At 33.1% G+C, this 21,561-nt stretch overlaps 1 protein-coding gene across 2 annotated transcripts; it reads left to right on the top strand.

The window, feature by feature from the left end:
* The first annotated feature begins 1,954 nt into the window (after positions 1-1,954).
* Positions 1,955-17,787, top strand: LOC148596885 (uncharacterized). Of its 2 annotated transcripts, none has more exons than XM_088563240.1 (2): positions 1,955-2,067; positions 11,897-17,787. In XM_088563240.1, exon 2 carries the CDS (start codon positions 11,901-11,903, stop codon positions 13,572-13,574), a length of 1,674 nt encoding a protein of 557 aa, XP_088419366.1. In that variant the 5' UTR covers positions 1,955-2,067; positions 11,897-11,900; the 3' UTR covers positions 13,575-17,787. The 2 variants fall into 2 exon arrangements, with proteins under 2 accessions (XP_088419366.1, XP_088419367.1); XM_088563241.1 differs by lacking the exon at positions 1,955-2,067 and adding an exon at positions 10,597-10,791.
* The last annotated feature ends 3,774 nt before the right edge of the window (positions 17,788-21,561 follow it).

Below are 21,561 nucleotides of genomic sequence, written 5' to 3'. Positions count from 1 at the left end.
ACGACAAGCTTAGCGCTGCTGCAGGCCTATTGTTTTGACACCCGGACCTGCACGGGCCATGAAATGATTCTTATTGTAATGTCTACAAAATTCTCCATGGATCAAAATTGTCAAACTACTTCTTGTTAGAGTTACTACCCTTGAAAAGGGAACGTGACCTTTTTTTTTTTTTTATTTTTTACATTTTCCAGCCAATATTTTGAAAACTACATGACATGTACACTACAGTATAATAGATAGAATGACACTTTGAAATGATGATTTTGTTTTTGTTTGTTTGTTGGGGTTTAACGCTCGAGCAGCAATATTTCAGCTATATACAGGCGATGAACATGAAAGGGATGATAAAATGAACATGGAATGGTGATGAAATGAAAATAGGGATGGGACACAAGGATAATGGGTCACCAAATTTTGATTGCCACAAGATAAAAGGAAGGGGTAGGTAGGGTTGGACAATTTAGGCTCCTGTGGTGGAGCGCAAAGGTTCCTACTCCTATCGAATACACAGCAGGTTTCTTTAACGTGCAAGGAACGTGGCATCTTTCCCAACACGGTGCACCACTATGGTTTGTGGTCAGGTGGTGGAATGGGGTACCCCTGGCATGTTACATGCTGGGGTTGTCAGGCTATAATACGGAAAACCTGACCGCAAACCATAGTGGTGCACCGTGTTGGGAAAGATGTCACGTTCCTCGCACGTTAAAGACCCCCTGCTGTGGTATTCGATAGGAGTAGGAATCTTTGCGCTCCGCCACAGGAGGCTAAATTGCCCGACCTTACCCGTCCCCCTTTTTCTAGTGGCAATCAAAACTTGTCGACCTTGTTATCCTTGTGTCCCATCCTTTTTTTCATTTCATCATCATTTCATTTTCATTTAATCATCCTTTTCATGTTCATCGTCTGAATATGGCTGAAATATTGCTGCTCGGACGTTAAACCCCAACAAACAAATTCATTGATATATTTTTCCATGGTTGCCATTTTTAAAAGATCACTCCAAAGTACTTTAAAAGTCAGGCGCATTTTTTGCGCCTGTCCAAGGTCCGGAATTTCTAATATCTGTATATCTTGCAATTGTCTCCTCGAGTATATAGGACAACTATTTCGCTGTGTATAATGTTGTTTCTGGGGCAGCTGCAGCCTGCCGATTGGTGTGATGGTTTCTCAAGTTCATCGTTCGTTGAATACCCGTACGCGGCTGGCCGTGAGCAAATATATTTCATCCCAGTAGGGTTGTTATCTCTTTAAATCGACATCATATCTATACTCCTTATATGATTAGTTAAGTCCATACTATCAATAAGATAGTGTAGTATGATCGAGAAGTCCCTCATTTCAAATTTCTTCCATGGTCCCAATAGACCTATATTTAAATTAAAATTAAAATTCAAATATTTTTTATTGTCGTGTAAACATAATAATGTTTGTGATAAACAAAAGCCAACAACAAAATTAATAACAAATGATATAATAATGCCAAATGCAAATATGAGACTATTTAAAGTAGAACATGAAGTTATGCTTCTTCTACCGTCAGTTCTAATGACTGTTCCAAAATTAAAGGAGCCGATAAATTGTACATGTTCCTTATAGGGATTAATTAGTTTAGATACAGTCATGTCTTAAAATTTCCAATTCAAATCTTAAATGATTTGATCCCCAAATAACTGTATCATATGCCATCTTTTTTTATCCCTTTCTCCAATTGTTTTCAATTGATGGTTAAATTATGTGATATGAACGACTTTGATTTTATATATATATACATACTGTCAACTAGCAATGAAGTTAGGAAACGTGGCTAAGTACTAAGTTAGGTTAATATACAAAATAGACAATGTGCTCGATAACGCTGTGCTATTCAGAATTTCACAATATTAAAATGTTTACACATACTGAACTATTTAAATATAATATTTCTTAAAGGTCAAGCAATCGTGTGTAATCTGTGGTTCTACCAGGATGTAAAAAGATAACATTCCATACCATACCAACAGGGCGTTTTCCTCGTTGACATTCAAAGAAGTTAACTTCGTGCTAATTGGGAATACTGACCAGTAAAGAGTAAGATTTACTTTTCCATTCAGTTGTACTTTCATTGTACCATCTTCATATATTGTCCTTTTGTTATTATTTCATAACTTTTTTGTTTTTTTGTTTTTTGTTTTTGTTTTTGTTTTTGTTTTTTTTGTTTTTGTTTTTATCAAAACAAAATGGGGTCTGCCACATACAATGTGCACACATTAAATCAATAAATCAATATATATAACCAGTATTAATACATGTATATTCAAGTACCAGTCCACATATAAATGGTAGAGGTGATGTTTCATGGTGTAGAATCAAAGTACTAATGTACTGAATCAATTTATATCGATCGTTTTTACGCCTCAAATAATCGTCGTATTGCAAAAATATGGAATAAAAGGAAAGTACGGGGATGGAACTCAAACGTATCTTACCATTAGCTCATTGTTATAAATGGTTAATATTGAAAGAGTAATCAAGGGAACCAAGGTTATAGCGGTAATCAAAAGAATGTAATCCAGGGACAAAGACCAGACATGGAAAACAGACATACACAACAAAGAACATAAAGTAACTCATCGTTTCATTTTTAAATTCACCACGCTGATTACGAAGGATATTAAAAATTTCCGATATAGTGCATAATTGAATAATAAGTACTAGTTAACCGTTCCCAGTTTTTAAATTTTCAGGTCAAAATTCAGTTTATCGACCTCCAGATCGAAACTGTCCGTAAATAATTCTAACTGAAGGAGGTAGACACAACTCTTAGAAATCATTATAAAGTTTGTATTCAGCATTTGACATCAATCTCATGTAAGCGTCAAGTAACTTGGACTGATTTCATTATGTTTCAAATGAAAGCTTTACGCTTTGGTGAAATTGAATATGATGCAAACATATCACTGATTTAAAGAGGCGTCCATTATCCCAGTTCTGCCTCCTTAAGCCACACATCATTGAAATAAATCATACCCCTATAAACGTGCTACACTCAACTATCTACATTTCTCAGTTGATAAGGTTCATAGCTCAAGTGCTACATGTTATTTCATAGACACCTATGTGTAATGTGAAATCGCTTAGTTTCTGAACACCTAGTCCAAGAGACACGTACATTAACATAAATGATAAAGTATTATAATATCATCATAGGGGCTTGCTCCCACTAACAAATATGCATTCCGAATAGTATACAAGAAGAAAAGGGGGATCCCAGATTTTGGGGTAACTCGCTTCAACTCGCCCCCCGAGTGAAATGAAACATAATTATTACTATTACTTATTACTGCCCTGCAAACAACCTCATAAATAAACACAGGTATCACCACCAAATACTTCTTGATATATACAGTCAGGCTGCATATTTGATAGTGGGGCAAGCCCCTGTGATATAATTCCACCAATCATGGACAAAATAGCCAAATAAATGATAAATATTGTAAAAAGCGATAAAACCAGACCAAAAAATGACACAATTCCCGAGAAATGCATTATCGAAACTCCTATGCCATAAATTTTCATTTGCCATCTCCGATCTTCCGATGTCGTGAGGCGCGGTAACTGTTATAAAAATACATGATACAGTGGATGATACGTCAGGATGGTTTTGGGTGTTATGCTACCCTTTTGTGACAAAAATGGTCAAAAGATGAGTGGCAAATAAAAGCATGAAACCCCTTTCTTTATTATGTTTCTTGACTGGAACCACTGTCCCTATTGTCCCTCAAGGCCTGCATGAGACAGTTTTTCCTATTAGTACTCAGCATTCCTTTTATTATTTCTATTCTATGATTGAAGACTTTTTACAATCTTGCAGGGTTTTTATTTCTAGCTAAGCATCAAATGGTTTATTATTCCTTTAAAAATAAATATGTAACTTGAATATATTGTCTCAGTTCCCTTTTTACCTTTAAATGTGGCTATTGTTAACTTATTCATTACGCGGGTGTGTTAAGGAGAAATGTCATAAATTGTCATCTTTTCAACAACGAAAACAAGCTACTTTTAAACTCATCTTAAAATGTGAAATTTAGTCAATGTTCATATCGTTAGTATACTGGTGCATAAAATAAAACTACCCAAACACAAAAAGATTATCAAAATGTCAAAATGTGTAATACAAATGAGTCACGTGGTCGGTTTATCAAGTCATGGTCAGACCACATAAATGTCAAAAGTGTAGTGGGAAGATGACAAAACTGTACATTCAAATTTTAATGGTAGGTTAAAGATATGTATATTTTTCAAAAGTGTTGCGGGAAGTCTGAAAAATCGACATGAAATTTAAAAAAAAAACAGCTCTTAACTTGCTTGAGATGAGATATGTTTGCGTTTCCTTGTATTTCAACGAATACTTGAAGAAAACGCTACCGATAGATAACTTCTAGCAGCAGTTACCAGGTAAAATGAAATATGCGCTTTAAAATGAAGTTTAAATCAACTAGATCGACATAGCGCATGCCACTGCACTTTTGCATTGCATTTTCTAAACCATATAATATTTCACATAGCCGCGACATTAAAACAAGCGCATTGGCGACCTCATATACGTTGATATTTGACGGATACGTCAATCGACAAACCTCGGGTGACTCCGCTACTCTACCTCAGGGTGCAGTTACATTAAGGCGCACTGTTTCGCACACCAAGTTACCCCAGTCAAATTTTGTAAAACTTAAAATTAGAAGTTGAAATTTGGTGGATATATTGTTTAAATGCAGTTAAGCATTTATACATAGACAGATGTAATATATGTAATTGTATCCGGAACGTTTCAGTCCCCTGCCGTATTATGTTCTCTCGTCAGCATCAGATGGCTGATTTTCAAAATACCTTATTTCGCACGAACTTTTGGAACTAAAATTGTGGGAGAATGAATCGAAAAGGGTCTTATTATTTTTACCCATTTCCACCTACTCCATGCATGCTTTCATCCTGTGGTAGTGTCTAAGTGTCTGATATTTTATAAAATATACTATTTGACCGTTAGTTTTGGAAAGACACTCCTCATTTGTACTAAAACTCAGTAATAATTTTTTTTTTCAGTATGTTACCATGGGTACTGGATTTTATAACAATAATCACTAAATTACTTATCAATGACTTGAACCTCCACACACCAAGGATTTAAAAAATATACCCTTTTGATGACAAAACACTAGAAATGTCTGTGTGGACTGCCTCAAAACAGCTATATTTCAACAAAATGAGACCAAATTTTCAGAAATGACCTAATTGTATTGTACTACCTCAATCCTAGGAGGAGATTACAGACTCGGCCGAAGTTGCGATGACTGACGGATACGTGTGAAGAACCGATTTAGTTACGATAGCAAACTACGCTTTGAGTTTCTTATTTTTTGAAAAATAAAAACATTTTTCATTGAATATTTAAAGATGTCATATTTTTTGCTGAACAAAACATGGTAACCTTCCCCCCCACCACCCACACACACACACTTTTACAAGTATAGTATATGTTATCTTAAAAATATTCCATATCCAATAATTTCTAGGTAACATTTCCTTACATTGAAAATTTGTTATACGCGTCATTCTCCGAAATCTGCATAAATGGTTACTGAAAGTTTTTAAGACAACTTAATATGTAGCGGTTTAGTATTTGTGTAAATGTGATATGTTTAAGACATTGCATGAGTGTACATGTACAATTTGAACTCTCTGAAGCATTTGTTTTATAAGATTCACGATAATTGATGTTGATTAACAATTTGCTAACAAAGAAGAGACAACATTGTATGGAGTTTTTGCTCCATACAAAAAAAAGTTAATTCAAAATGCGGTTTGATAGTGAATTTGACGTGCACACTCCCCCCACCACACACCAATACACTACAATATAGTACCAAATGAAGTATCATCATTCAAGGAATAAATGCATATAACAGTTACTCTAAAGGGGGACATAATTAGCTTTATTATATGTCTGTACATCACTACATGAATATTTGTTTAAAGATGCTAGGGGTAAGTGTTTATAAATGTACATGTACATGTATATTCAATCAATAATTCAATTATTTTTCTCTTGTATATTATGGCTATGAACATACTTCAAGGTATGTTTTATAGTTCATAGTTCGCACATGCTGCTTCACATTATCTCGGTTTGCAACTTTTGTTCAGATTAAGGATGCAAAAGGAAAGGTATGGTCTAAATTTATGACTGAACACATTTTGAACATGTACTGTAAACAAAATTCCCTGCAAAATATTTATGAAATGAATAATGTTTTTTTAACATTTTATTTTCAAAATAATTATGTATACACAACAATATTAAGTATTAACACAATTATAGAAAGTTATGTTAATCACATTGATCACTGTACCTGTCCTATAGGATATGATTCCATTAAAGGAGAAGACAACACCTCCATCCAGTCATTGGAATGCAATTAAAACACAATTTAGCACAAAACTGTTTTTTAAAGACACTTTCCATTGAACACATAACTACTTGTATTTCACTAATACATCCAATTTCAACGTACATGTATAATGTACAAATGAATTATGGCAAGTAAATGCTTTCTTCTATTACCTTGGCAAACAGTTCTTGAAATCAAAATTGAATCCAACTGCAGGGAATGTTTATTCACAAATAAAAAGTCAAATTTCTTGTCACCCTCAGGTGAAAACTGTTGGAGTAATATTCTATACTCGAGATTCCATACTGTCACCAAAGTGATAGAAACCCTGCTGTTCATGGTTTTGAAGCTTGGAGTTGGGAAATATCCCTGTAAGGACAGTAAAATTCAAATTAGCATATATTTCAGGCAGTTAATTAAATTACTGGTCTTAGGTGCTCTGACGTTTCAAGCTTCTCTGTGACGTCAAAATCGATACAAAAAATGCTCTCAATTTTGTTATGTTAAGTTTCTTTAGAAAGATGAGGATCTATACAAGCATTAATTTGATAGATTACAAGAACTAAGGACTACATTTAATACTAAAATATTATGTGTTATTGCAAAAATTTTTGTTACTTCCGGAATAAATTCTCCCAACTTAAAGCGTCACGTATTGTGTGCGTGATCAGACGTCAACCAGATGGACTAGAAAACTCTTTAACATACCCGCGTATTCTGATGTACGTTTAACTGAGCCACTTCTCAACGTATATTATTTTCAGATAGTTTTCCCTTCCTACACAATACACATATAATTATTTTGACGGAGCGTCAGCGACCTATATATGTAGAATATAAGACCAGAACGAAGTGCTCCGTCCATCAATAGCATAGCCTAAAATCCTATTAATTATAATGATTATTGGGACATGTTTCAATTTCTATATTAAAATAATGAATCTGGTTTGATGGGTTCTATTATATTTATTTCTTTTGATTTCGTTTTTCGTTTCATTTGATGTTATATTGAGTCCGTTTCGGACTTTACATGTACTTCTGACACTGTATCATGATTGAACCAGGAACCTTTAACAGAAACTGTAACAAGTAGCTATCTTATCCTGACTCAATGTCACATTGTTTGGCAAACTACAGCAAAATGTTTCAAACAGAAATTTATAGTTTAAGTTTTCTAGAACTGAAAATTTGAAGCTGATGTACGGCCTCGTTAATTAGTGACAAGAAGTGTCAAGTAGGGACAATAGAGGTCAAGAAGCCCAGAAAAGCGACAAGATTTATTCCAATTAAAGGCAAAATAAAGTGACATAGGCAAAAATGAGATAATTGTTGAAAAATAATGAGTTAATTATTTTTAGGAAAATTTCGAAAAAAAATGAAAGTCAACTGATACAAATTTAAGATTTAAAAAACATCTCTCTTTTTCAATCTGACCAATGAACAGTTTGAACAAAGTAGATACTACAAATTCATAAAGAAATCATAATGGTTTCTAAATATACCCCTATCTTGTGAAAACACTAGGATTTCCTATGCTATTTATAGACCCTTCACTTCCGGTGACCAGTACTGCACTGCAAGTCTGCTAACCCCACATGCCATTCTGAGGACTGTGAGCTGACATATGTAGAATCATGCTGATATATAGTCCTCTGCAGGTTAAAGTTAAGGTAAAGTCCAGAGAAGCCATTGAATATTGTGAAATTAACATAGAAGCCTATGGAACATGGAATTAGTGGTTTCTAGCCTTAAGCTGAAGCCATAGCAAAATGAAAAGTTTCTTGGAATAGCTTTAAACTACTTGAAGATCTTGTAAACTTTGCCATGAGAGGAATACACTACAAAAATCCTTCCAAATATGCATTTTTTTAAGTTATAGGTCCAAATAATGGAAAATTGGTCTTTTTGGCTGATTTTTATGTCCTATCTTGTAAAAAGTGTAGAAAATTTAGTAAAATATCAAATATTAAACTTTGAGGGCTACATTTACCTCAATATGGTGGTAATCAACACTTGAAATCAAGTTTTGTGTAGATTTGAGCAAAAAATTGTTAGAAATGAGGAAAAACTCACTTTCATTACTGTGGTTAAGAATATATATAAGCATTTCCATATGGTAACATGGAAAATCCATTTTTGAGTACTTTTTTTGCTTTAGGTGCCCTTTACTGGTCATGTTTTAATGTGAAAACACTGTATTTACAAATTTAAAGCCAAATATATCACCTTCTGTGAAAATTTAAATATTTAGGGTTTTTGACATGTGATCAAGAAAAAGGGGGAGGCGTGTCAGACATAAATTTTCAAAAAATAGACCAATTTTTAAAAAATGATTACTTTTAAAGGCTATCTCTTTATTAATATTGTTAAAAAACAAGTCATGATTGATTTGTTTTATTTGAAAAGTCATAAAAAGTTCTTTGCAAATATTTAATGCATTTAAGTATGGTAGAATATTGTCACTTTTTTGCTTGCGCAACTTGGTTAACCTATATTTAAAAATCAAATATTTAAAAAAGTGCTTGTCACATTTCACTGAAACTTTGCAAATGCATTCAGTATGTGTATAGGAAGATACTTGTATAGTTATTTATTTTTTCTAAGACAGAAAGTGACTCTTTAGGTTACAGACCACCTGTTCAACCAATGAGCATTTGGAACGTACGCAAAAATAGTCCTACACAGAAATTTCCCCTGTTCCTCATAGTGCTGTGAAAAAAGTTCTCATCTTATTTTAAAAATTTAAACAGTTTTTGAAAGTAAAACCATTACTGTACATTTTATAGGTGCATTTTGCTTCTTGTGATGTGAAGCCTAATCTCCATAATGGTTTCTAAATATACCCCTAGCCCCGTGCAGGTCCGGGTGTTAAAAGAATAGGCCTGCAGCAGCGCTAAGCTTGTCGTAAAAGGCGACTAAATAGTGCTCAGAAACCTAGCCGGGGGCTAGGCGCTCTGCCCACAGAGCAACTGGGATGTGTGCCCCAGGTGGTGGAATGGGGTACCCCTGGCGTGTTACATGCTGGGGTTGTCAGGCTATAATACGGAAAACCTGACCGCAAACCATAGTGGTGCACCGTGTTGGGAAAGACGCCACGTTCCTCGCACGTTAAAGAACCCTGCTGTGGTATTCGATAGGAGTAGGAACCTTTGCGCTCCGCCACAGGAGGCTAAATTGCCCGACCTTACCCATCCCCCCTTTTTCCAGTGGTAATCAAAATTTGTCGACCTTATTATCCTTGTGACCCATCCTTTTTTTTCATTTCATGTTCATTTTATCATCAATTTCATGTTCATTGTCTGAGTATAGCTGAAATATTGCTGCTTGGACGTTAAACCCCAACAAACAAACAAACAAACAAATATACCCCTATCTTGTGAAAACACTAGGATTTCCTATGCTATTTATAGACCCCTCACTTCCGGTGACCAGTACTGCACTGCAAGTCTGCTAACCCCACACATGCCATTCTGAGGATTGTGAGCTGACATATGTAGAATCATGCTGATATATAGTCCTCTGCAGGTTAAAGTTAAGGTAAAGTCCAGAGAAGCCATTGAATATTGTGAAATTAGCAAAGAAGCCTATGGGAAGTGGAATTAGTGGTTTCTAGCCTAGAGAGATATGAAAACTGGAGAAAAAATAATACCAAGATGAGCAATATGCCTTATTCTAAAAAAATGGGAGAATATATACATCTTTTTGTGTTGTTTTTTTTTTGTTTTTTTTTTGTTTTTGTTTTTGTTTTTTTCTTTTTTGTTTTCAGGCCACAGATATAAGGCGTATAGTTATTAGTATTATCGGTAATTCGACATTGTGCTAAATTTCAGACAACCTTGTTTTTTTTAAATTTTCTTGTTAACATGGTAGCATTTAAATTTACACAAATAATTCCTTGTCATTGTTATCTATATTATGTCTTTTTATATTCAATGAATCTTAATAACATATTTTGAAGTCAATTTTTCTGTAACTTTATTGATTTATCGCTTTCTTTTTTATTATTTTACTCTAATGAAAAAATCTCAGGATGCTATTATCTTTTTGAAAATATTTCCTTTTATCTTCACATTTTTACCTGAAAAAATATTCTCTTCTTGGTTTTTAAAAAACAATAATTTCCTATTCTTTTGTTTCTTTTTGCTTTAAAGCAAACACATAAATAAACAGTTGTATGTCACTGTTCAAATGAAAACAAAAATTTCTTTGCGCTATTCGACTAGTTGTCTCTAGTCGCTTTATATCAGTTCTTGTCGGCAATTAGTGAGACCCGCAAACATACGTCATCATTGAAACAGAAACTCCGCGTCTGTCTGATAGGTCCAGGACCATCGCTTATTTAAATCCCTGACTGTGTTGCATGTCTGTAAGTCATACAAACATTTGTCCCTCAATAACTGTGTTGATTTTCAAACTTGATATATACGGCAGTTGTGCCAAATTGAGACATAACAGTACTTACTTAAATTTGAGATTCCTGAGAGTAATCACAACTTTTGATTTTTTTTTGTAACGAAAAACAGGGGCTTATACATGTATGTAACCAAGATCATATCAAGAGGCTTAGTATTTTGACCACTCCGCTTCATAAGGGTTAACCTACTTAATGAGTAAATAATAGTAAACAATGTTCTAGCGGTATCAAAAGAATGTAATACAGGTACTACAAGTACAAAGACTATAATCTCTTTTCATGTTTAGGGATTCAGTGTCCGGAGCTATTTTCTTATTTGGCCGCTCACTGATTAGTACAAAGACCAGACATAGAAAACAGACAAATACAAAAAAAAAAGAACATAAAGTAACTAAAATAATACAAAGTAGGGTAAGCGTCCTCTGCTTTTCTAGAAACAACCGCCGAGTTGCTCATGAAAAGTCAAGTCCGTGGTAGTTGAAAGAAGAACTGTTCATATAAACTCATTCTAAAGCTGCTTAATCCACTGTCAGGACAAAAAAATATCGCCAGTGCCAAATCACAAAATAATTAGTTCAAACTACGTTTTGCAGCTCAGCTGTATGTTACTGTGTCCCGGGCTTGATATACATGTCATAACCAAAGTCAGGTCTAGAAACTTATATAGTATTTTGATCACCAGTATGGGCTTGATATACATGTATTAAACAACAATGGCAACCACCAGTGCCAGCACTTGCAGCAATTTAAAGAGAATTAGTATTTTGACCTCCAGTATGGGGTTAAACCATATACGAAAATGTACCCCCCATACACTACGCTCGTGAAAGGTCTAAATTCATTCAAAAGTCGATAAAAAAAAACATTTGGTAACAAGATTAATCCCTTTAGGGATTCGGCGCTTGAGATATTTTTTTTTGCTTTGACCACCACTGCAAAACAAAAAAATAAAACCAATGCCAAATCCAAAATGAGATTATACTAAGGTACAATGTATATGATTTTAAGAAGTAAGAATTTTATAAATCTTATAGTTCTCTCTTTATTTATATTACAGAAAAATGGCATCTGAAAGCTGCAGCATCTGCCTGTTACTAGAAAAGACCAGCACCCCTGAAGTATGGTGTCCACAATGTGAGGATTCCCTCTGTTCAACATGTAGTGAGCACCACAGAGTACAGAAGGGAACAAGGGACCACAGCACCATATCTTATGAAGATTACCTAAAATTACCATCTTTAATCCACAAAGTTCAACTTGACTGTGACGAACACAAGCAAAAATATCAATTTTACTGTAGGTCTCACGATTGCCCCATTTGCAAAAAGTGTTTGCTGAAGTCACATAAAAAATGTGATGATACCCTAGATATAGATGATGTCATCCATGAAGTAAAATCTTCAGCAGTTTTTGAAGATATTTGGAGAGATATAAAATCAACTCAAGAAATCTTTGTAAAGGCGATCCGTCAAAGGGAAGAAAATATGAAAAACCTACTGGAAAAAAAGGAAAAACTATCATCAGAGGTGAAAAAGAGAACACAAAGTCTTATTGATCAAATAAAGAAACTAGAAAACAAAACACTATCAGAGTTAGAGTCAGTTGTAAATGAAAATGTAAATGAAATCAAAGCCACCACAAAAATCCTGGAATCAAATAAAAGAAAACTTGGTGAATTATTGGAACAGGAGGAACTCATTAAGAACCACGCATCAAATTTCCAAACATTCATCGCAACAAAACAAATGGAGAAAAAAGTTCAAGAATCAGAAGAAATCTTACACAAATTATCAGAAAAAGGAGCCATGGATAATACAGACATAGAAATGAATGAAAACATCACAGCAGACGACACTATTTTTGGAATAAAAACTCTGTGTGACATTAAAGTATCAAAAGAAAAAAATACAACCTCCATAGACATAAAGAAACCAAACAAAGGTCAGGCAGAGGTGAAGACAAGATTCCCCAGACAACTGACACTTAAACAACAGTTTACAGTAGATCAAGGTTGGTATTATGGTTGTTGTACGCTGCCTAATGGACTCCTGGTGTTGACTGATTGGTTCAGTGGTGTAGTAAACATACTACACAGTAATGGTCAACACAAATCATCAGTCAGATTTAATGGAGGAAAAGATGCAGTAGATGGTGTAACAGTCATCAATGAGAACCATGTTGCTGTTTCTAATCCTCTCCATAAAACAATCTCCATCATAGATGTAGACAGGAGTAAAATCATTAAAACACTTCAGATAAAGAGTAAAGTCATTGGAATTACACATAGTGATGGACATTTATACTTCTGTGTACCTCAGGTAGGAATCCGAAAAATTAATATAGATACAGAAAAAATAGACAAACTCCATGATGACCAGACTGTTAGTGATTGTTCATATATAGACACAGATGGCAACAGAATATGTTATACCTGTCCTTACAACAACACAGTTACTGTCCTGGATTCTGATCTCAGAGTTATCTTTACATTCAAGGATCACAATACAATGTCAGGGCCTGATGGAATATCAATGGATGAAATGGACAATGTTTTTGTGTGTGATTATAACAAAGATAATTTATTACTAATTTCAAGGGATGGAGATAAACATGAAGTTGTAGTCAGTGGAGGTGATGGGTTGTGTGGCCCTCGGTGTGTACATTATGATAAAGTGACCCATCTCCTCACTGTTGTTGATTACAAGAAGGTGGTCAGGATATTTACTGTATATTGACTTTTGATGGAGAATCAAAACTTGAGATAAACAAATAATTGAGATTAATTCGATTTCAAGGTAAGAAAACATATTTTATTTTTTACATGTAGGCTTTGTTTATCTAAATAAATTTTAATAATATCAGACATTTCTACCTTTTTTTCTTAATTGTCAGACATAAATAAACATATTTGTTCATGTGATAATTAACTGGATTGAAAGAAAAGAAATACCTTTTATTTTTGGGGCTTCATTTCTTATTAAAAAATCTTTCAAAAAGTACAGAAATTGCATATTGAGTACAGTGTAAAATGAATGATTTTTTTTTTAATTATTTAATTTTTTTTTATCAGTCAGTTTTGGTCTTCATCAAGATAATCAAATACATGACACGTATAGACTCGAATTCACCTCAGCCTGTTGGCAGTTTTTTTTTTTAATTATCTTTTAAGTTACTCATAAGTTCCTTTAAGAAATTTGCCATTTTATTTATGTCGCTCTGTACTACAATTTTCATACAATTATTTCTCGTCATTACCTCTAAGATTGAAAAAATTCGAAATTTATTTTTCCTACGAGAGTTTTGCACTGAACGTATTGTTTATCCGCCATCTTGTTTCCATGGATATTTTGAGATGTTCCCTATTACCTCATAATTGAAGAGCTGAAATACCATGATTTCCTGCCATATTTCTGGTTCCCTGCTAACTCAATACTTAATGTGGTAAGTCTCATATTAAGTACCAGTTGTAGCATTTTCGTTCGGAACTTCTGCTTTTTTTCTTTTATTAAAGGTAAAGAGCAGAAATATGGCGGGAAATCATGGTATTTCAGCTCTTCAATTATGGGATAGTAGGGAACATTTCAAAATATCTATAGAAACAAGACGGCGGATAAACCATACGTTCAGTGCAAAATTCTTGGAGGTAAGAACGAGAAATAGTTATATAAAGGTTGTAGTACAGAACGACATGAATTAAATGGCAATTTTTTTAAAGGAACTTATGAGTAACTTAAAAGATAATTAAAAAAAACTGCAAACAGGCTGAGGTGAATTCGAGTTTACATGTATCTATATAGATGTGCCATCATTGAAAATAATTTAAGCCTTTTGTTGTATGCAGTTGCATTTTCACGTTTCTAAATAAGTGGATTTTTCTTATTTAAAAACTGAAAACAATAAGCACATTAAGATATTATTCTGAAATCTAAAAAATACAATACTACATGAGGTATTGCTTTGTGTAAATATCTAAACCATACATGTATAACATCAAAATATTAATGTGGAAAAATTAAGTACATGTATTAATGATTTATTCATACCCAGTATTTAGGTCTTTAAAAATTACTTCATTTAAAACAATAATAAATATTTTTTGGCAACGTGATCTCCTTATACAAGTTAGTCTTCCTTGCTTCCATTTAAATGGATTTTTTTTAAAAGATTGATTTATTTCTGAACTTTTTCTATCTTTTTTCTTGAAATATGATTTTACATATATATTATTGAAAGATACTACTAACGGCATTAAATTACCTTCAACAGTGATTACATGTACTTGCAACTTCAATAATAAATAGAAATATCTCCATTCATTGATTTATGTATAAAATGTTGATTTTTTGTCAGTTGTTGTAAATATATATGTATGTGTATTTGATTTTATATATTTACATGTAGCACTAACAGGGGCGGATGGAGAAATTTTGTAAAGGAGGAGGGGTGCCAGGTTATTATTTGCTCATTAAGGTCCATAGATTGCAAAAATTAAAAAAATATTCTGGGTTTGGGATGACACCCTGAATCCCTGGATCCGCCACTGTAATTATGTTAACACTTATACCTATATTTTATAATTAGTTCAAATTAGTTTTTTTATAAGAAGTACTTTCACAAACATGTTTTAATATACTGACTTAGTTAACTATCTGTTACATACATGTAATACATTTTGTAATTAACTTAATTAAAAATCTTTAAAAAAAAATAATATAAAATTGGTTTATTTATTAAAATGAATGATTTTTTGGAAATTATTTTATATTTCTTTATTAATAAGTGTTGGTCTTCATTAAGTTTTTCAGATACATGTATCTAGATGTGTCATCAGTTAATATCTGTTCACTTCATTATTTTTGTACATGTAAATATATGTAGTTATATTAATCATTTTCATGTCATATTCAAATGATGTAAAAAATATTTATTTGTTATTTTGTCATGAATATCATATAATGTATTAATCATCAGGACGCAGTCAACATGGACTATTGAAAGATTGCAAATAGTTCAAGAGACTTTGCCAATTCACGGAGTCTTCAATTATGACATGCTCTGCCAATGTGGATTTTCGCATCAAAGGCTAGACTATTTGGATTCTTTTTTTTAAAGATGGAATTATTTTCTCTAGTGAGAACTTTCCTTTATGTAGAACTAAGCTATCAAAGGTTTTTCATCTGTACATGTATTATACATTGTGTCTTGATTATTTGTTTGAACTTACACTTCAGGATGTTGAAGAATGAAATTAATAAAATTATTTCATTTAACAATAGGGTTTGACCAAGTCTGGAAACAAGACTCATTTGTTTGGCCTGAATTAATTATAGCATAAAATGTTTGTTTTCTCAATTTACTTTTTAAGGTGAAAAATTTTTTTTATTTCAAAGTTAAAATTTTAAAAATCACATACATGTACTTAAGGAACTATAAATAATTATAGAATGCTTAGTTTTGTAAATAAAAAAAAAATAACAAAACTGAAATACCGGTGAGTTCTAATTCACTAGATATTACCATTTTCATGAATGTAAATTTTCAATTTGGTGTTTTCAAGAGCAGAAATGAACCTTCATGTATAATGTAAACAAATTGGCAAAAATATGCTTTTCATTTTGTATATTTTTTATATATTTTATTTACAATGTAGCTTTTTTCGTTGATGTATAGAAGAATTATACATGTATATATGTATATGTATTTGTTTTGTTTTTCTTCTGTTGAGAGGGGGTATACACATGTAGGTTATGTCATATGTTAATATTACTTATTTATTTTTTTTTATTTAAACACCCCACTACAGTGCACTTGAAAAGGGGTATATGCATGTACAAATGTGCGTCACATATTTAGTGATCATGGTGTCCTTTCGTCAGTTCTATTCTAATCTACAACTCCCTTGAAACCACTGAATGTACATGTAAAATTCAATGGAACTTTCACAGATTTTTTATTAGGTGATGCCACCTCTTATTTTGTTTTTCCATCTGAATGAACTTTGGGTTTTTCTGATGCAAAATTTGTCAGGCAATGAGGGTTGGGTGGGGGTGGGTGGCTCTTCAAATCCGCAGCACCTCTGAGACTGCTAATTGGAAGTTGATGTTACTTTCACAGATTATTTGTTAATGTATGCCATTGTGCACCCCTTTTTTGTTTTTTCCATTTTTCCTATTCAAAGCAGGGAATTCTCCTAATCATTAATGAGCTTGCTTATTTTTTTTCTAGTTACACTATATTTCTTTCTATTAAGAATTATGCAATGAATGTACTAAGTGTCAGTCTTTGTAAGAATCAGGCAGTAGTTTTGCAAGTGTAATTTGACTATTTGTACTGTCAGAATCAAAGAAAAAGTTAAGATTTTTCAAATTATTTTGGTAAGGTGAGTTATAATCTCACTAAAATGCACACAAAAGTAACATTTCCTGAGCAGCTAATTCCGTCAAATATTTAGTTTTCGAACATTCTCTTAAAAAATAATTCTGAACAAATCCACATTGATGTGGAGATCAAAGCATAGTTCTAAGGGATTTTGTTTCAGTTTGAATCATCAAGATTTTTTTATCATAGTGGGGACTTATGTTGTTTTTTTGTTTGTTTATTCTTTTTTGTAGACTTTATTACAATATTTTAACAACATTTACCACTTAAATTTTTTGTATTTTTTTTTCAATGCTACAATGTAGTAAAACATATATGTCAATTTTGATCATGTGTCAATTAGATACACTTTCAATTCAAAATTACTGTGAAATATTATCAAGCCATTGCAGTCCTCCATAATTAGTCTGATTTTATTTAACTTTAGAAGAGAAGAGTTATTGCTCTTGAATTTTTCATGTATCCAGAATTTTACTTCTAATCCAAACAAATCTGATATTTTTTGTGTAAATTGTCTTGTAATAGTATTCAGACTACTGATGTAGAAAAATAAAGCATATTTTACGAAAATCTCTTTTTGTTTGCCCTGAGGGGCTAGTTTAAATGTCCTTGCTTGTCTCTTGCCATTTTCTGAAGCTGTTCCCATGAGGGGTTAATTTTGCGCATTTCCAACACAATGGTATGACGCCATGTTATCTCTGCTTGGCTTTCACTCTAGTGTTAATGAAAGGGCTGTTCAAGTGTGATCTTGATGTTTTGTCAAGATGTGTCCAATTTATCGCTACCATCTGATGATATGTTTCATGTCTTCCTGATTGTATCTACTAAAGAGGTCCATGTTGGAGACCTTATTAAAGAGGGTTTCTTTCAGTTTCACTAGTATAACAACATTTTACACTAGGAAAGTTTGAAACAGATAATTAACTGCAGTGGAATAATGGTCTCACGCTCTAGTCAGTTCATTATTGTCGTCTTCTGTCGAATAATGGTATCATGCTATAGTCAGTTTCATCATTGTTGACTGCAGTGTAACAATCGTATCACGCTGTCGTCAGTTTCGTCATTGTTGTCTGCGGTGGAATAATTGTATCACGCTGTCGTCAGCCGTCGAGTACTTGTATCATGATGTCGTCAGTTTCGTCATTATTATCTGCCTTGGAATAATGGTTTAAGCTATAGTTAGTTTCTTCATTGTTGTCTGTGGTCGAATAATGGTACCATGCTCTCATCAATGTCATTATTGTCGTCTGCTGTGGAATAATGGTATCATGCTGTGATCAGTTTTATCATTGCCGTCTGTGGTGGAATAATGTTATCATGCTATAGTCAGTTTCGTCATTGTTGTCTGTGGTGGAATAATGGTGTCATGCTATAGTCAATTTCGTCATTGTTGACTGCGGTGGAATAATGGTATCATGCTGTCGTCAGTTTTGTTATTGTCATCTGTAGATATTTCATGTTTGAACAATAACTTGAGTATAAATTAAGTGTATGGATCTTCATGAAATTAAACCACTAAAGAAAGCCTGGGATTGATTGTAGGGGTTTTAACTTGAACTGATTACCAATGAGGGATCAGAAACAAACATTTTCCTGTTTTCAGATAATAGCTTGAGTAAAGATGAATGGATCTTATAAATGTACCTCAAGGTGACATACCCATCCTTAAAAGAAAGGCTTGGATTGATTGTGGGGGTTGTGCTTACTGAAGAATAAAGGGCAAAACAGGGACTTTGGTCAAGTTCTTTTCCTGTCTAATAGCTATTAAAATTGAGATCTGTATCAAGCTTGAAAAGCGTGTAAAATTTTGGCCCAACTGTTTAGACCTCTGCATTCTAATCAAGCATTGTCCTGCTCAGATTTAATGTTGAGTTAATTTTTGCCCGGGCACGAAAAGTATTTCTTTTTTTCAACTGCAGCCGTAGTTAAAAATTATACTTGAATATCTACATTTTTAAGGGATGGTGGAAATATTAAACAATTTTAATATTTTTTTAATCAATGACTGAGTAAAATACTTTTGGCTAAAATTTGGAGTAATCTTAATTTTTTCATAACAAACCAAGCCTCCCCCCTCAGTACAAAAATGGTATGTGCCTAACAATTGGTACAAGGAACATGGACCTATAGCACGTGAACTGATATAACCCCTGTGCACCCCCATCCCCATTACTCAACCAAACTATGATTTTCGGGTACCCTTAAACCTCCCATTTCCGAATCTTTTTGTTGCCAAGAAATACACTGAAGTATTTTTGTATTTTTTGGCTACTATTTATACCTTGTTGAGGCAAAATTCAATCTTTCAAAGTTTTTTCTTTTATTCTACGCACTTCTTCTTTCTTCGTTTTATACTGAATTGGTGATAAACAATAATTACCTGTCATAATGAAGAGTGATTCTGCTATAAACACAGAGAAAACTCAGTAAAACATAATAGAATGGACCATATCATTTATCTGCTAGTCTTTTATTATTTTCTGTCCAAAAAAAGAAAAATTGATAAATAATCCATTACTGGTAAAAACATGTATGTGATAAACAGTATATGTACAGCCATTTTAATATTGTCCTTGTTATCAGCCCTTGATTAATTTTGTTTGACCCGCCGATATTAAGATCTCGGGTTGAAAAAAAAGGGCAATTAACAAGGCCATCTATTAATATTTGTAAATTTCCATTGTAAAGTAATAGGGAAATATAAATTCATATTTTTTTTTCTGTCAATGCTTGAGAAAAAAGACGAGAAAAAATAGCTAAAATTTGGAAAATTACTTTTCTCCAAATTATCCAACCCCACCCCCTTTCCTTTTAGTATTAAAAAGGATTCAGGGCCTAACCTGGATACAGTGTTGGGCTTAATTTTTTCTTGGGTTGTATAAGAAGTTTTCAATTATAATAATTGTAAATATTAAAAGAGAATTTGAGAGAAGCTAAAAAATGGTCTAAGGGAGGTAATTCAAGAAAGTTTTCACTTCACATTAAAAAAAGGTTTATTTGACACAAAACTAAGATGGTTTCATATACTGTGAAACCTGTCTAACCCAAACACTTTTTAAAGATCTTTATGTCAGTGTAAATGTTCATTTTGGAACCTCAGAAAACCAACCACCGATACTAGTCTTAACTGAGCCAATTTTAAATTTGAAATATATAGGTTTAGATAGATTTCTCACTATGTAATTTCAATAAAATAATGCTCATACATAAATAAATATTGTGACATTCCTTCGTCAGTTCAGTTTGTGCCTTAAGCAGCTTAAAGCTGGTCTTAAAAAAAGAGGGTTATTCTGGTCTTTAAAAAAAAGGGAGGGTTAGGTTTGTCTTAATAAGAGAAGGAAAGGCTGGTCTTAAAAAAAGCAGGGTTTGGCTGATCTTAAACAAAGGAGGGTAAGGCTGGTGATAAAAAAAAAAGCAGGGTTAGGCTGGTCTTAAAAAAAGAGGGTTAAGCTGGTTTGAAAAAAAGGGTTAGGCTGGTCATTAAAAAAGAGGGTTAGGCTGGTCTGAAAAAAAATGGGTAGGCTGGTCTTAAAAACAGAGGGTTAGGCTGGTCTTAAAAAAAAAAGAGGGTAAGGCTGGTGTGAAAATAAGGGTTTGGCTGGTCTTAAAAAAAGAGGGTTAGGCTGGTCTAAAAAAAGGAGGGTCTAAGTATATTTTAGAATACTCAAGAGGTCAAGCTGGTGTTACATTTGTCTTTAGAAAGGGAGAGTAGAAATCCATTCTGGAAGATTGAAGAGAAGAAATTCTATTGTAGGTCCCCAGTTGCTGAATCTTCCGATGATGATGAAATGCCATAATATCAAACAGCCCATGCACATAGTACTGGAAAATGATATATACACAGTCAAGATATACATGGAACAGTTGAGATGAAAGCAGATTTTGATTCCATCTGACAAATTCTTCAACATCAAATGTCCTGAAAAAGAACAAGAATAAGAACGCTGTATTTACATGTACATGCATAAAATCTAAAACAAATGAACAAATATCTAATACTGACCACTAATCTGTTATTAGTGAACTAATGACCTTAATATTTAATACAGAAGTAACGGTGAGATTTTGATTCTTATACCTAAAAAAAAGTCCTGAAAACTGTTGATTTAAAAGAAATTGCTAATTCTAAGGCCTGTAATTTTGGTAAAAGTCAGCAGAGCAGAAAAAAACCTTTAGATACTCATCATGGTAGAATTACATACCAAATATCAGCTCGATATCTGTAAGCGTTGAGAAAAAAAGTCCAAAAAATTTGCTCAGTCCAAGGCAAGTTATTTTGGTAAAAATCAGCAGTACAAAACCTAAACATAATCTGTTTATCATGATGATAGTCTCACATACCAA

This window comes from Perna viridis, chromosome 15, assembly GCF_037379345.1.
Source record: "Perna viridis isolate PV_CMFRI_1.1 ecotype Kerala chromosome 15, ASM3737934v1, whole genome shotgun sequence".
NCBI classification, from domain to species: Eukaryota; Metazoa; Mollusca; class Bivalvia; order Mytilida; family Mytilidae; genus Perna; species Perna viridis.
The sequence above is the reverse complement of the archived record's forward strand: the minus strand, read 5'-3'. Positions and strand labels throughout refer to the sequence as shown.

Bases quoted from the DNA above. Each gene is read 5' to 3' on its own strand.
- LOC148596885 (XM_088563240.1), top strand. From the start codon at position 11,901: ATGGCATCTGAAAGCTGCAGCATCTGCCTGTTACTAGAAAAGACCAGC.